This window comes from Xenopus laevis, chromosome 2L, assembly GCF_017654675.1.
Source record: "Xenopus laevis strain J_2021 chromosome 2L, Xenopus_laevis_v10.1, whole genome shotgun sequence".
Classification (NCBI taxonomy): Eukaryota; Metazoa; Chordata; class Amphibia; order Anura; family Pipidae; genus Xenopus; species Xenopus laevis.
Genome location: NC_054373.1, coordinates 66,416,452 through 66,433,305, shown reverse-complemented (window position 1 = coordinate 66,433,305; position 16,854 = coordinate 66,416,452). Strand labels below are relative to the sequence as shown.

Genomic DNA, 16,854 nt, shown 5'->3' with positions numbered 1-16,854 from the left:
ACCATAAAAATCCCATTTGCATCTATATGTGGGATAGCAGGTATAGTAGGGAGAGATGGTGCCTATAGTAACAGTGGGATAATAGTCTCTGGGAAGGGAGTGTGACTGTGGGATAGCAGGTATAGTAGGGAGAGATGGTGCCTATAGTAACAGTGGGATAATAGTCTCTGGGAAGGGAGTGTGACTGTGGGATAGCAGGTATAGTAGGAAGAGATGGTGCCTATAGTAACAGTGGATAATAGTCTCTGGGAAGGGAGTGTGACTGTGGGATAGCAGGTATAGTGGGGAGAGATGGTGCCTATAGTAACAGTGGGATAATAGTCTCTGGGAAGGGAGTGTGACTGTAGGATAGCAGATATAGTAGGGAGAGATGGTGCCTATAGTAACCGTGGGATAATAGTCTCTGGGAAGGGAGTGTAACTGTGGGATAGCAGGTATAGTAGGGAGAGATGGTGTCTATAGTAACAGTGGATAATAGTCTCTGGGAAGGGAGTTTGACTGTGGGATAGCAGGTATAGTAGGGAGAGATGGTGCCTATAGTAACAGTGGGATAATAGTCTCTGGGAAGGGAGTGTGACTGTGGGATAGCAGGTGTAGTAGGGAGAGATGGTGCCTATAGTAACAGTGGGATAATAGTCTCAGGGATGCTAATCCTCGCCCTACTACTTGCTCTCCCAACCCAGTAATGCTGTATTCCAGCCCAATGCGTGGGGGGGGGGTAGGGGGGCCCAGTTTTAAATTTCCGTACCAGGGCCCTTAGGGGTCTAGTTACGCCACTGAGTAGATGATCGCCAGACTGTCCTCTGACAGCATTTGTTACTAATTGCCTGCAGTTTTGTGGCATACAGTTTGGCACACACTCAATGTTACAGGAGAAGGAAAGGCAAAACATATACTCTTTCCCCTTCCGTAGTCCTCATACTGTGCTCTGTGATCGCTATGTTTTTTAACCCTGAAGAATGTTTTCCTAGGAAAATATTAATGTTGTAATTTAGCAAGCCCATTAGTAGAACACCGCCGCCATTTAGTAAAGGACAAGCTCTTGCCTTCTGCCAGTAGTCATTAATGCACATGTGCCAAAAATTCCCTACCCCTACCTCAGAAACGCACAATAAAAACCCAGTACACACTCTATACGATCCTGCATGCAGCCCCCCTGTGGACTCATCACTACAATCCTGGCCAGAGCCCCCCCTGTGTACTCTGCTTACTAGGATCCCTCTCGCAGCTCAATAATGGACACAAAGGAGTCGAGTGTAGTCATAACAACGAGATTCCTACTGGCTGGGAGGGGCTCACTGACGTCAGGATGATGCGCATGCAAATTAAGACAGGATCGCTTCAGGCAAGGAGTAAAGGGAGATTCAATTTACAAGATTGCGCAGAAGAACATAAAAAGCTGTAATGCGACTCTTCAGTGCCAGAGGCAGCGGGGTGGGAGCAGTAGAGGATTTTGGCTACGTCATCCAACTCTTTGACAAGGATTATAAAAGCTTGTGATTACATCTGACTGAAGCCAGAGACATGGGATTCTCTCTGCACAGTAGGTGCTTAAAGGAATTGTTCAGTGTAAAAATAAAAACTGGGTAAATAGATAGGCTGTGCACAATAAAAAATGTTTATAATATTGTTAGTTAGCCAAAAATGTAATGTATAAAGGCTGAAGTGGTTTTATGTATAACAAGTCAGTCAGAAACTACTTCCTGCTTTTCAGCTCTCTTGGTTTACACTGACTGGTTACCCTGGCTACCTGGCAGTAACCAATCAGAGACTTGAGGGGGGGCTACATGGGTCATATCTGTTGCTTTTGAATCTGAGCTGAATGCTGAGGATCAATTACAAACTCACTGAACAGAAATGTACAATGTGGCCCCCCTTCAAGTCGCTGACTAACTCAGAGTTATAGAGCTGAAAAGCAGGAAGTTGGATTCTGGCTGTTTTATTAGACATCTGTTCACTCCAGCCTTTATATATTACATTTTTGGCTAACTAACTATATTAGAAACATTTTTTATTTTGCACAGCCTATCTATTTATACAGTTTTTATTTTCACACTGAACTATTCCTTTAAACAGAATACCTTTGTTTTCAGCCAGAATGGTTTTTAAAATTTCATTGTCCTTTAAGGCATAGGGTGATTGTAAAATTCAGAATATGCATAATTTTGAGTCATGTGTGACACAAGCACACTGCTGACACAAGCAGGAGTAGGAAATCTGTGCAGCAACTCCAATAGATACACGTGTTAAGCTGGCCATCGATGCAAAGATCCGATCGTTCGAATCCTCGAACGATCGGACTTCCCCATCTCCAGACCTGCCACTAAACTTTTCAGATTAAATAAAGTCGAAAAAGAACAGATCAGCCGATGTTCTGCCCCTGCAGCAATCGTACGAAAGTTATATCCGACAAAAGCTGGTAACAGTCTCCCACTGAAAATTGTCTGATCGGCAAATACATGCAGAGATATTATCAGCAGCCAACAGAAACCTTTTAACCTGTCCTATCGACCAAACGACCGATCTCCATGGGACGAAAAATGTCGGGACTCTCCACACACGGCCTGAAAATCGTACGAGTCGAGGATTCGTATGTTCGGATCTTTGCGTCTATGACCAGCTTTAGATCTCTGGGGTAGAGGCAATATATTTGCCTTAAATGGTTCTTCCATATAAATAAATGAGCTGCTGTGTAGCAATGGGGGGCAGCCATTCAAAGGAGAAAAGGCTCAGGTTACACAACAGATAGCATATAAGCTATGTAGAACATAATGGTGTTATCTGTTAGCCACTTTTTAACCTCTGCTTGTTTATATGAACTATAGTGCTCTTTCTGAAGCAAACTGATCAGTTTTACCAGTGCAAGGCAACAGTACATGATATTTTCATTACTTTAAAACATTCATGTTTTGGTGTTACTGTTACTTTAATGTCAGAATCTGCATATGAAAAAAGTGACTCCCTTAATTTAGTTGTGATAACATTGCTGAGTACATTAAAGCGAGAGTACCAAAGAATGTGGGTAATGCCTGAGGGAGATTCCGATTCACAGGAGAGCATGTGTGTATAATTACAGATTGAGATGAAGGTGTTAAAGTTTTTACATGATGAAGAGAGGTCAATATGTGATGAAAAGTAGGTCCCTATCCCTATCAACCAACAGAGTGGAACAACTTCAGATAGAAATCCCTCTAAGGAAAAAGGAGTTTCTGTTGGGGTTTCACCGTGTTCCACTCCTGGGTCGAAGCGAGGGGGGGGGTGTAAGAGATATACTGGACTAGTGTTCACCAGTGTTACACTCTGTTCAGTGTTTACAGCTTGTGTGTACCAACATTGCTTCTTTGTAATCAGCTTTGAAGAAGGAACTGCAATGTTCTGAAAGCTTGCTGTGATTATCATCTTAGTAAGCCATTAAAAAGGTATCACCTTTACACCACTTTTGTTATGCTTCATATCAAAGGTTCTACCCTATATCCATTAGTGTTAGACATTCTAATGTACAGGTTGGCAAATAGTCGGTCAGGTTGGCAAAATAGTCAGGTCTAGGAACTTTTAAGTAACAATTACTTACAAAAGCAATCAATTATCCATATTCTGACGTAATCTTACTGGTGTATCTGGGTAATTATGGCTAAAGGGAGTTGCAAATAGCCTTAAAAATGTAGTACTGCCCAATATTGTGTTGAGACATAACTGTTTGTCTGTGTAGGACGAGGAGGGCAAACAGAAAACTGTCAGGGGTTGTGGCAGCCGGTGCACTAATCTGATGTGTGGGCCCCTGGTGTGAGGTTCTATGGTGGGCCCCAGCTACACCATCTGATATTGAACCCCATTGTCCAACTTTCTACTTACAAGCCAAACAAACATACTTTACTTCACTCCTTAACTCCCTTTCTAAAAAAACAGCACAACTTTTCTCCACCTTTAACACTCTCCTTTCCCCTTCTCCACCCCCTCCATGCACATCTGTCTCTGCTCAAGATATTGCTGAGCACTTCAAAAACAAAATTGACACTATCAGAAGGGACATTACACTACTCAACCCCCCTAGACTTCCACCTCCCTCCACACTCCCCAGTCTATCCTGTGCTCCTTCACCCCTGTCACTGATGAGGAAGTCTGAAAGCTTTTGGCCTCTTCTCAACTTACCACCTGCCCGCTTGATCCAATTCCCTCAAAACTTCTCCACAATACCAATCCTTGTCTAACCAAAGCCTTAACTCACCTATTTAATCTTTCGCTCTCAACTGTACTGTTTCCTTCTAAACTAAAACATGCTCTTGTCATCCCCATTCTGAAAAAACCCTCTCTTGATCCCTCCAATCTTGACAACCTCCGACCTATCTCTCTGCTACCTTTCATCTCTAAACTACTTGATCGCCTTGTCTACAACCGACTAACCTCATTCCTGCTGGACCCCCTACAATCTGGTTTTAAGCCACAACACTCCAGGGAAACTGCCCTGACTCGACTAATTAATGACCTTTTAACCGCTAAAGCCAACAATCATTTCTCACTACTAATACTGCTTGATCTCTCAGCCGCATTCGACACTGTAGATCACCCTCTCCTCCTCCAGTTCCTCCATTCGCTTGGCCTTTGTGACACAGCCCTGTCCTGGTTCTCTTCTTACATCACCAATCGTTCCTTCAGTGTCTCCTACAACGGAGTAATATCTTCTCCCCTACCTCTTTCTGTTGGGGTTCCTCAAGGCTCTGTCCTGGGACCATTACTATTCTCCCTCTATACTTCCTCCCTCGGCAAACCAATCAACTCGTATGGTTTCCTCTACCACCTCTATGCTGACGATTCTCAGATCTATCTCTCATCTCCTGATCTCAACCCAGAACTCCTAACTCTAGTCTCCTCCTGCCTGTCTGCTATCTCTACCTGGATGTCGGAATGCTATCTTAAATTAAACCTCTAAAACTGAAATGGTTTTCATTCCTCCAACTTACACCAGTAACATCCAGGAAGTAGCCATCATAGCTAACAATTCCACTATCACCCCCCTCTCCCCAGGCCCGGTGCCTTGGGGTTATCCTAGATTCTGCCCTGGCATTCACTCCTCATATCCAGTCACTTATTAAATCATGTCACTTCCACCTAAGGAACATATCCAAAATATGATCATTTATCACTCAAGATGCTGCCAAAATTCTTATTCACTCTCTCATCATATCACGGCTAGACTACTGTAACTCTCTTTTAATTGGCCTTCCCCTCCAGAGACTGTCACCTCTCCAGTCCATAATGAACACTGCTGCAAGGCTCATACACCTCAGCAACTGCTCCTCCTCTGTCACACCATTCTGTTAATCCCTGCACTGGCTTCCGCTACATTTCAGAATCAAATTCAAATTAATGACCCTGACATTCAAAGCACTTCATAACTCTGCCCCACCCTCCATCTCTGAACTCATCTCTATATACTCACCCAACCGCTTACTATGCTCCTCTACTGACCTGCTACTCAACTCTTCTCTCATTACCTCCTCGCATTCAAGACTTTGCAAGGGCTGCACCCCTCCTATGGAATGCTCTCCCACGGTCTGTCCGACTTTCTCCCAACCTTTCTGCTTTCAAGAAGCCTACCCTCACTCTGCTTAACTACCAAACACAACACCACATACAGTACATTTCTCACCCACTTAATTCGATCTTGCCCACTCCCACTCCTTGTGTATTACTCCCTTCCCTTTAGAGTGTATGCTCCTTCCTCACCTTTTTGTACTGGTATTGATTGTGATGTATGTAACCCCATATGTTCTATGTATATAATTCATGTGATTTAGTTGTATAATCACATTTACTTTACAGTGCTACGCAATATGTTGGCGCTATATAAATACATGTTAATAATAATAATACCTTATCATAAAATGCAATTAGATTTGTTTGACATGCTCTTTCTTCATAAAGCCATGCTGTTTATTACTTATAATACTATTCTCCAGTATATACTGTTACATTTGTTAAATCCAAAGATGGCACCGCTGTACTAATTTTTTTTTTTACATTCACATGTGGGTGTGTTACTGTCCCTTTAAAGCAGAGAGTGTTGAAGTCAGCAAATTCTGTGAGCCTTCAGATTCTATTTCCTGCAACAGCAGGGTGTGTGGGAGAGGGAGGGCTTAGTATTCAGTGACTGCAGCCAAGTGATAAAGGAAGAGATCTGACTATTATTCGACAGCAGAATGTGCAGTTGAAAGACTGTAATGGCAGTATCTCGCTGGAAGGCTGTGGGGAGCACCCTGCTTGCTATGTTTTTAGTGGGGCTGGTAGCGCTCCTAGCAGTCTTGTTCATCAGAACTTACACTTGGCCTAATGAGGTTGGTCGGTGGAATAGCAATGAAACTGTGATCATTGAACTTACTGAGAAAGAGAGAAAGCAACTGGTGGAGGCATTGAAAGGTAAGGGCTACCAGTGTTTTCTTCAGTGGCGTAACTAGAAGTCACAGGGCCCCCCTGCAAAAATACATTTGGGCCCCCCCGCCTCAACTCATCCTAGTTAATGCTACCTTCTACACGGCTTTGCTATATCCACAAGCATACTGTATAATGTGTAGAAGGAGCACATCCACACAGGTTTAAATTGCAAAATGTACTTAATGTATTTTAAATCTACCATCCTCATATACTGTGCATCCTTCCCCTGTGCTGATAGGGTCTGCTAAAAAAAGCTGACAGAGTGGTACATTGTATTCATGCTCTGATGCCCCATGTTGTGTGACTTTCTGGCCTTGCTTTGCCATATCTATTTCAGCTACATAACCTTCTCTTCATTCACTATTAGATACAACATCCTAAAAATGATTTTAATAATAAGATAAAGGATGAATACTATGAATACTTGACAAGGCAAAACAGTTCTTCCCTGATGCTGTTGCCTTACCTATCAACCTGTAATCCTGTAGCCCTGCTATACAAATAGCTAAAATGATCTCAGCCATGAAGCAGGACAGGACTGCTGCTTACAATGGGGATCAGACATGATCTGTGCAGCCACTGGGACAGAATGTTCAGTTATACAGATAGCTAGAATCTCAGCTGCCATAAAGCAGGGCAGGACTGCTGCTTACAATGGGGATCAGACATGATCTGTGCAGCCACTGGGACAGAATGTTCTGTTATACAGATTAGGGATGTAGCGAACGGCGGAAAAAATGTTCGCGAACATATTCGCGAACTTGCGACAAAACATGCGAATAGTTCGCGAACGTCGCGAACCCCATAGACTTCAATGGGAAGGCGAATTTTAAAAGCTAGAAAAGACATTTCTGGCCAGAAAAATGATTTTAAAGTTGTTTAAAGGGTGCAACGACCTGGACAGTGGCATGCCAGAGGGGGATCAAGGGCAAAAATGTATCTGAAAAATCCATTGTTGACACAGCGCTGCGTTTTGTGCTGTAAAGGGCAGAAATCACACTACGTCACTCAGGTGATGTTTCTGGACACGGAATGTGAAAAAGCTCACACAGCTAGGTGGCACTTGGTTAAAGACTGGGCAAATAATGCCTGCAAGGTCAACGTATACACTACAGCCGTTGGATACGGAATATATTATTGCTGCTTGAAAAACGTCACTCGGGAGGTGTTTCTGGAGACGGTATTATTATTGATATTTAGACAGCTAGGTGGCAGTTGTTTGAAGAACAGATGCAGATGAGAGATCAGCAGCAGGACAGCTGCCCACAGCAGCTACATACAGAGCACTGCAGTAGAAGGTAGATTACTAGCCAGCAAAGCTACCTAACCTAAAATGTCCCTCAAATCCCTGCAGAGTTCTGTCCCTACAATACAGAGCAGTATCAAGTAGATTACTAGCCAGCAAAGTTACTATCAACTGTCCCTCAAATCAACTAACAGCTCTCTCCCTACACTAGCTCTTCCAAGCACACACAGGCAGAATGAAAAAATGCTGCAGGGCTTTCAGTTTATATATGGAAGGGGAGTGGTCCAGGGGGTGTGGGGGTGGTCCAGGAGGGAGAGCTTCCTGATTGGCTGCCATGTATCTGCTGGTCTGGGGTGAGAGGGCAAAAATAAGCGCCAGCTAAGGCGAACCCAAATTGGCGAACGTCGCGCGACGTTCGCGAACATTCGCCGAACGCGAATAGTCGATGTTCGCGCGAATTAGTTCGCGGGCGAACAGTCCGCGACATCCCTAATACAGATAGCTAGAATCTCAGCTGCCATAAAGCAGGGCAGGACTGCTGCTTACAATGGGGATCAGACATGATCTGTGCAGCCACTGGGACAGAATGTTCTGTTATACAGATAGCTAGAATCTCAGCTGCCATAAAGCAGGGCAGGATTGCTGCTAACATTGGGGATCAGATAGGAAGGGATTGAGTGGTCAAATGAGTTTAGCTGGTTGACACTAGATGTCACCTCTTTATATACCAGTATACAACATGAAACAGGGATGAAGACCATAGAATTTTGGCTACTTTATTCTAATATTTATGATACAGATACACAACAGTTTATCCTGCTCAGTATTGAATATCTCCTAACACATAATTATTTTATGTTTGATGGGGTTTTTTACCTCCAGAGACGAGGCACCGCTATGGGGGCCAAATTTGCCCCCACATATGCCAACCTAGTAATGGGTTGGTGGGAGCGGTGCAGCGTCTATGGACGGATTAACCCCTTCAGACATTGTATAAAAACTTATCATCGTTATATAGACGATTTAATTGTAATATGGGAGGGTACTGAGCAGGAAGCCATTAAATTTGTGGAGTACTGTAATACCAACAATTACAATTTACATTTTACACATAATTGGCAAAAAAATGAAATTGAGTTTTTGGACATCTTATTGAAGGGTGTCACTCAGGACAAAATTGAATGTGATATATATATGAAACCCATCATGAGAAATACAATTTTAAGAGCTGACAGTTGTCATCCCAAATCGGTCCTGGGGGGCATCCCGGTGGGGCAATTTCTACGTCTGAGACGTATTTGCACCACATGGGATGCCTTCCAGGACCAGGCCATGGCACTTTGGGATAGACTGCTGGAAAGGAAATACGATACGAGGGTCATTAAAGAGGCCTATGAGAGAGCAGTGGCCACTTCTAGACAGGACCTTTTGAGTGGGGCTCGTAACAAAAAACAGAGTGACAGACAGACAGATAAAAGAAATAATTCACAAAAATACTTTAATGAACAGTCAACATTGTTTATTACTCCTTATAGTGGTCAGACGAATCAGATTAAGAAAATAATTAAAAGAAGATTGGATGTCCTTAGAATGGATCCACTGTTGGATCAATCGGTCTTGAATGACATTAGATTTGTATTCAAACGTAATAGAACCATTGCAAGCGATGTCTCTCCCAGCTTATACTCTTCAAAAAACACTAGAAAAGAAAGCAATAAATGGTTAAACAAAAATGGATGTTACAAATGTGGCAAAAATAGATGTAAGGTCTGTAAACACATAATGATAAAGGACAGTTTTCAGAATAGTATAACTGGAAAGAATTTTCCTATACGTAGTTACATTAATTGTGACTCCAAATGTGTCATTTATTTAGCCACGTGTGAGTGTGGCATACAATATGTGGGTCACACCTGCAGACCGTTAAAGGAACGGGTACGAGAACATCTTATACCCATCAATTTGAACAACCTGGATTATACTAGTTATAGCCACAAGAGAGTCTCAGCCATAAGTAAACATATTATGCTAAATCATAACGGCAATTTCAACTTAATAAAATTCCAAGTCATTGAATCAGTTAAACTAGGAGTGAGAGGAGGAGACTTGCAGAAAGTGATAGATCAAAGGGAGGTATATTGGATCTTCACATTGAAAACACGCCTCCCACAGGGGTTGAATAGCGATTGGGAGGTCTCATGTTTTCTTTAAATTAAACTGAATTGAATTAAGTATACTTGGACAAAAATATTTCCCAATCTGGATTCCGACTATTGTATAAATTTTGTTCAAACATTCCCACAAATACATAGTGAAATTATAGCCTGAAAACAAACCTAAAGTGTAATATGCTAATTTTAAAGGGTGTATTGTTTTAATTGTATTTACTATATAAGGCAGAGAGCTAGGACTAGACTCCACCTCTGATGAAGTGCCAAAGAGAGGCACGAAACGCGTCAGGTGACTAGACACGTCATGGTTTAGTTGAACAGTTCCAGGAGAATGCCTGTTTGTGTTTTTAAAGATGCTTGGAAATAAAGACATTTTTTTATCTTAACACTACCCGTGGTTATTACGGCTCCTGTCTATCTACTGTTGTCTTGGATGTTGCCAGTTTGCCAGGAGCGGAGTCCGGCTGACGGAGGGCCACCACGAGGGTAGATGCGGACCAGTCGCATGTGAGTAATTTGTATGCGTATAAAGCAGGACAGGACTGCTGCTTACAATGGGGATCAGATAGGATCTGTGCAGCCACTGGGACAGAATGTTCTATTATACAGATAGCTAGAATCTTAGCTCCCATAAAGCAGGGCAGGACTGCTGATTACAATTGGGATCAAATAGGATCTGTGCAGCCACTGGGACAGAATGCTTTGTTATAGATAGCTAGAATCTCAGTCGTAAAGTAGGGCAGGACTGCTGATTACAATGGGGCCAGCACCAGCATGACCCCGATACTGGAATAGGGATCTATGGAACAAATATAACTCGGGGGGGGGGCTTCTGACTGCACAGACCAAACCGCTTTATTTGCCAGGGAGGTTAATGTGCTTGCTGACACTCTCTTTAACATAAAAATAAATCATCACTTTTCACGTCCTACTCCTTCCTAGAATGTGAGGCAAAAGTGCAGCGGTAAAGCCGGCAAGGAATGAGGGCTACGGTACGGCCAACTATTCCCTTGGTTGTCAGCAGGGAAAATAGAAAGAATAGTGGCTAGTTACCTACCCTCCATTGTCACACTGGGCCGCTGTGGACATTGGCGCAGAGCGCACCAACTGTGACATCACACACAGCACGCTATGGAGATCCTGGCAATGATGCAGGGCCGGAACTAGGGGTAGGCAGAAGGGGATGCAAAGGTGGAAGGGTGCCTGGCAACGTACCTCTTCTGATGCCTTGCCCCTAGTTCAGACCCTTGTTTCCCCTGTGGCATCAATCCAATACTTCTTGAATATGCACTGTTTTGCGAATGCGCGCACGCACAGCAGCAGGTTCTGCGCTTGTGCACGCTCGCATATAAGAAGGAGGCTGATGTAGTCATAAGTTACTCGTGTTGCCTTTGGCGCCCGGCACTGGCTCTCCCCTCTCCTTTTGTCACACCCCCTACCTCCCTCCACCATCTTCCTATGGAGCACTCGCACATGCGCACAAAGAGCATGTATGCGCGCACACGGGGGTGCAATAGCCGATCCGGTGCCTAGGGCACTGTTAGTACGGGCCGGCCCTGCGATGATTGCGGGCCCCATAGGGTAGTTCCGCCACTGCTGAAATGGTCCCTGCCGGTTGCGCATACTGCTGAGGAAGCAGGCCCCGCCGGGCCCCCTGTACCCATGGGCCCCCCCCGCGGCTGCGGGGTCTGCTTCCTCGGTAGTTACGCCACTGGTTTTCTTTATGCTGGGTAAAGAAGAAGCAGACGTGTGTGTATGTATGTATGTACGTATATCTGTGTTTATACACATTACTGTACACAACGCCCTTTATTTACACTTAAACCTTGTGGCAAAAATTTTAATTACAAGGATTTTAATCACTGTATTGTGAAATGTACCAAATCACTCACATAAATGTAACTGGCATCAGCGAGACTGCACTAATAGTTACACTATAGTTTAGCAAAAATAATAAAACATAAAACCAAGGTCAAGGAATTATAATTAGTAAATTTTTGCATGATAAAAATAAGCTTTATTATAAAATGGATTTAGACCACAATACCTGCTCTAAATGGGCATGGCTGTACCAGGAAAAGGGCTGTCACTTGCCAGCCTTAAGTTTATTTTGCCCTGTAGTTTATATGTGTTATATATTAATAACAGAGGCACCTCGTCATTGAGGCGAGTTGAAAAACTCTCTAGCAATGGGGCTAGATGGTATGGCTGTAGCAGTGTATTTAAGCTGGCCAACTACGTCAAAGTCATCCCATATCTGGCCAGTCCTACGCTTAACTTTCATCTGATTCATTAAGAATTCAATTGCTTAATTATACATTTTACAAAGGGACTAAGTTTTACCTGCAACTTACTAGCTGCTTTCAAAGTAAAACTCCCAAACTTGGCTGCCCTTTTATTAGACACCAGTGGGATCACCTGACTATAGCTGGGAAGGGTGGGAGCTACAACATGGAGCTGGTCACTGCTCCTGTATAACTATAACAAACAAGGGAAAGTTGTGCTCACCACTATTTTTTAAAACCATTAGGCGAGGGTGCAATGAGGGTGTGACCACAAAATACATATAATCAACTACAAGAGTCCTCTGCACTCAACCTGGTCACACCGTCATTGCACCCCCGCCTAATGGTTTTAAAAAATAGTGGTTAGCACAACTTTCCCTTGTTTGTTATGGCTGTAGCAGGAAAAGGGCTGTAGTTTATATGTGTTATTTATTAATAACAGAGGCACCTCGTCAATGAGGCAAGTTGAAAAACTCTCTAGCGATGGGGCCCCCAAGAATCCCCCTAGCACACACAGGTCTTAAAGTGGATATATATATATATATATATATATATATATATATATATATATATATATATATATATATATATATATATATATATATATATATATATATATATATATATATATATATACCAGAAGGAGGCTCGCACTCACAGGTCTTACAAAGAAATAACGGTGTTTATTAGTCATAAATAAGAACTAATGTTTCGGCTAGCACTCTCACCTTTTTCAAAGTGAGAAAGGCTATATATTATATATATAATAGCTCAAAAGAAGCTAGCACTCACAGGTCTTAAAGTGGAGATATCTATCTATCTATCTATCTATCTATATATATATATATATATATATATATATATATATATATATATATATATATATATATATATATATATATACTGTATATATATATATATATATATATATATATATATATATGTCTGGATGCCGGCACGACTCGTGTAGAGGTTTAAGTTGCCTGGGTATAGATAAGATAAATATATACCAGAAGGAGGCTCGCACTCACAGGTCTTACAAAGAAATAGCGGTGTTTATTAGTCAAAACGGTGTTTATTAGTAAAATAAAGAACTAATGTTTTGGCTAGCACTCTCGCCTTTTTCAAAGTGAAAGGCTAGAGTGCTAGCCAAAATGTTAGTTCTTATTTTTGACTAATAAACACTGTTATTTCTTTGTAAGACCCGTGAGTGCTAGCCTCCTTCTTGTGTATACAAACAGAACGCACAACCTTCTGCCAAAGCCTCCACCTGGATGATAATTCAATGAAGATAATATAGATGGAAAATGGCAGCACTCTTAGTAATTTTCAACACGATAAGGTATATAGCAAAATCAGGTTTATTAATTGCAACGTTTAAGTTCCGTAGAGGAACTTTCATCAGGGAAAACCAGAACTCATACACAGGGGGACGCTTAAAACCACCTTATGGCGCCAAACGATGTTGCTAGGCTAGCTCAGGGAGCCGGGAGAGACACGCCCCCTGTCTGGGGCAGTCCGTTCTTTACCCACCTGTTCCACAACAAGTAGGATGAGGATCTATTTAAAATTCCACACCACTTAGCACAGAAATCAGGGTTACTGCTGTCCAGGGTAGGAATGTTGCTTATTCTGAAACCCCTGGGGATAAGGCGTTGTCTATGATAATTAGACAGGTAGATGCCATGTACATACAGGTCCTGTTCTTTTCTCTTTAAATTTAATAGTTTGTGATACTCCGGGTCACGGCACCAAAAATGTTGCTTTATAAAATATTATAATCCGTAGAGTGTTGTGAAATGTAGAGTCCTCAATTTACCACAGCCAGGTAAAAGAATGATTTTGTCAGGTCCCAGCAGATCTGGCTCAAGCTGAGCCGACGTCTCCTCGGGCCAATATCCCCACACCGGCGCCTGTTGCTAGTTCAGGCGCGTTCAGACGCAGGCGCGCATTCTGACGCAGGCGCTCGTTCTGACGCCAACATGCGTCCTGGGGTTAAAAGGTCACTCCGGCCTAGCCTCAATGCGAGGTGATCGTCTCTACTGACACTAAGCGTATTTCTACTGATGAATTATTCTGATTACGACTACGGCTTGTTCCTGACTACTCTCCTGATTATCCCTGGATTCCTGTATTTGCTTCTCCTGATCTCGACCTTGGCTTCCCTGACTACTCTACTGGATTTCCCTCAACTGGCGCCTGTTTCTTGATTGTTTCCTGTGTATGACCCGGCTTGTTCCTGACTTCGCTTCTTCTACTGCAGATAAGTGCTGAGTCCCTATTACGAACTGTTATTTCTGCGGGCTCACTTAGCACTCCTGCTATTCCTTATCTGGGACCGTCCTGTACCAACCTTCAGGGCGCAACTCAATGGGAAGCGTGGGGGAGGCTCATACCTTCAGACTCGCCTTGATTCCTGACATATTTATTCAGATTATCCAGACCAGAGACAGCAAATTATACAGAGATCTTTCAAAATGTGCCCACAGGTTATACTTCCTTCCTTCTCTCTTTCCCTCTTCTTTTTCCCAATCCTTCTCTTCCTCTGCTTACCTTCCTCTTCTCCTCAGCAATAGGGATGTAGCGAACGTCGGAAAAAAAGTTCGCGAACATATTCGCGAACTTGCGCAAAAATGCGAGCGGTTCGCGAACGGTTCGCGAACCCCATAGACTTCAATGGGAAGGCGAACTTTAACATCTAGAAAAGACATTTCTGGCCAGAAAAATGATTTTAAAGTTGTTTAAAGGGTGCAACGACCTGGACAGTGGCATGCCAGAGGGGGATCAAGGGCAAAAATGTATCTGAAAAATCTGCTGTGTGTGCTTGGAAGAGATAGTGTAGGGGGAGAGCTGTTAGTGATGCTACCTAAGCTTAAATGTCCCTCAAACCCCTGCAGACTTCTGTCCCTCCAATAACAGAGCAGTATCAAAACGATTACTAGCCAGCAAACTTTCAACTGTCCCTGAAATCACTAACAGGCAGCAGCTCTCTCCCTACACTATCTCTTCAGCACACACAGGCAGAGTGAAAAAACGCTGCAGGGCTTCGGTTTTTATAGGGAAGGGGAGTGGTCCAGGGGAGAGCTTCCTGATTGGCTGCCATGTACCTGCTGGTCTGGGGTGAGAGGGCAAAAAAAAGCGCCAACAATGGCGAACCCAAAATGGCGAACGTCGCGCGACGTTCGCGAACTTCCGGCGAGCGCGAACACCCGATGTTCGCGCGAACAAGTTCGCTGGCGAACAGTTCGCGACATCTCTACTCAGCAACAACCAGCTCCGTTGTTATACTGTTTCTATGCCATTGACCCAAATAGGGAATGGTTCTGATTGGCTGATGGCAAGTTAAACAGGGAAACAAGCTAATTTCTTTAGATGTCCCTTTTACCAATAACAACTGTACAAACAGTTCCTCTTTGAAATGTAAAAGACCCTCTCCAGATGGTTGTTCTGGGTGTGTTCCACCTATTTAACAAAGCATCCTATCTTATTTTTGCATTTTATTATAAGACAGGACATATACTAGCTAAATGGGGTTAATTACAATCCTTTGAAGTAGGTAGGAACTAAGAAATGTGTATTCATGTATACATAGGTCTACATATATTACTACATCAATGTTTGGTTGACTCACTATATCCAAGGGAGTCTCGGTGAATAGAATCCTATCTGCATCTTGTGTGGTAAAAGTAAACAAGTAGTGGGCCGTGTCCAATGTCCAGTATGTTGTATTGGAAGTCAGCCAGTTCCCGAAATAAACCTCCGTCTGAAGTAAGAAAACAAAAAGTTACTTAATATGGGCCGTTAGAGCCAAGCATGGCTTGGCCCCACCAAAGCCACAAAGGCAAGCTGTGAACCCAGGACAAAACCTTGATGCTGATTAATCCAAATATACAATGCACACAGAACGCACAACCTTCTGCCAAAGCCTCCACCTGAGTGCTAATCCAATGAAGATAATATAGATGCAAAACGGCAGCACTCCTAGGAATTTGGGCTTTTGGAACAACAGTATTTGGAGACATTGAAAACCGACACTACCACAAACTGGCTCAACAAACTTCAGAAGGTGGTTGACCAGAAGGTGGTGGACTCGACTACATTCAAACAGAATAAGCTTAAGAAAGTGTCTGACGACTATAAGCCCAAAAGGGTATATGGTTGGCTGATGGGACTCAGATCAGACAACTACAGGGCACCCCTTCGTAGCAGAAGACGGATCCCTCGAACACTCCATAAAGTCGATAGTTCGGATCAAGCTACTGACTCTGACACCGGACCCGAAGTCTTTTTTAGGAGTGGAAACCAGATCAAAAAAGGGAAAAGAGAAAGAAGGAGGAGAGAACACACAAGACTTGGTGGGAAAACCCCCCAAAGGGAAACCACCCAGGAGTAGGAAAATATGATCTTCAACTTGAGTAAACATTTCCTTTCACAGGGTGAAGTTTCATTGCTCTCCAAGGGCCTCTCCTTCATACCCAGCGTCTCTCCTGATACTTTTGACCTACTGGTGGATGTTCATAAGATTTCAGCTAAAACTAAATCTTAAAGACCAGCGGACAAGGGTATTGCCATAGTTTTATTGGACTATTCATACTATAGAAGTGAGATTTTGGGCCAGCTATCCGACAGTGCGACTTATCGACTACTCCCAGGTCACCCTTCTACTAAATTTAAAAGGGAACTGGATGAATATCTAACATTAGTCAGAAATGCTGGATGGCTT

General features: G+C 43.1%; 1 protein-coding gene across 3 annotated transcripts in view; it reads left to right on the top strand.

Annotated features, from left to right (window-relative positions):
* The first annotated feature begins 6,119 nt into the window (after positions 1-6,119).
* The window catches only part of pm20d1.L (peptidase M20 domain containing 1 L homeolog), a 36,188-nt gene continuing 25,453 nt past the window's right edge, over positions 6,120-16,854 (top strand). Inside the window, exon 1 of one of the 3 annotated variants that reach the window (XM_018246484.2) lies at positions 6,120-6,414. In XM_018246484.2, the coding sequence (XP_018101973.1) occupies positions 6,219-6,414 (196 nt within the window). In that variant the 5' untranslated portion in view covers positions 6,120-6,218. The remainder of the gene's footprint in view (positions 6,415-16,854) is intronic. The other 2 variants (XR_001934395.2, XM_018246483.2) reach the window with 2 other exon arrangements.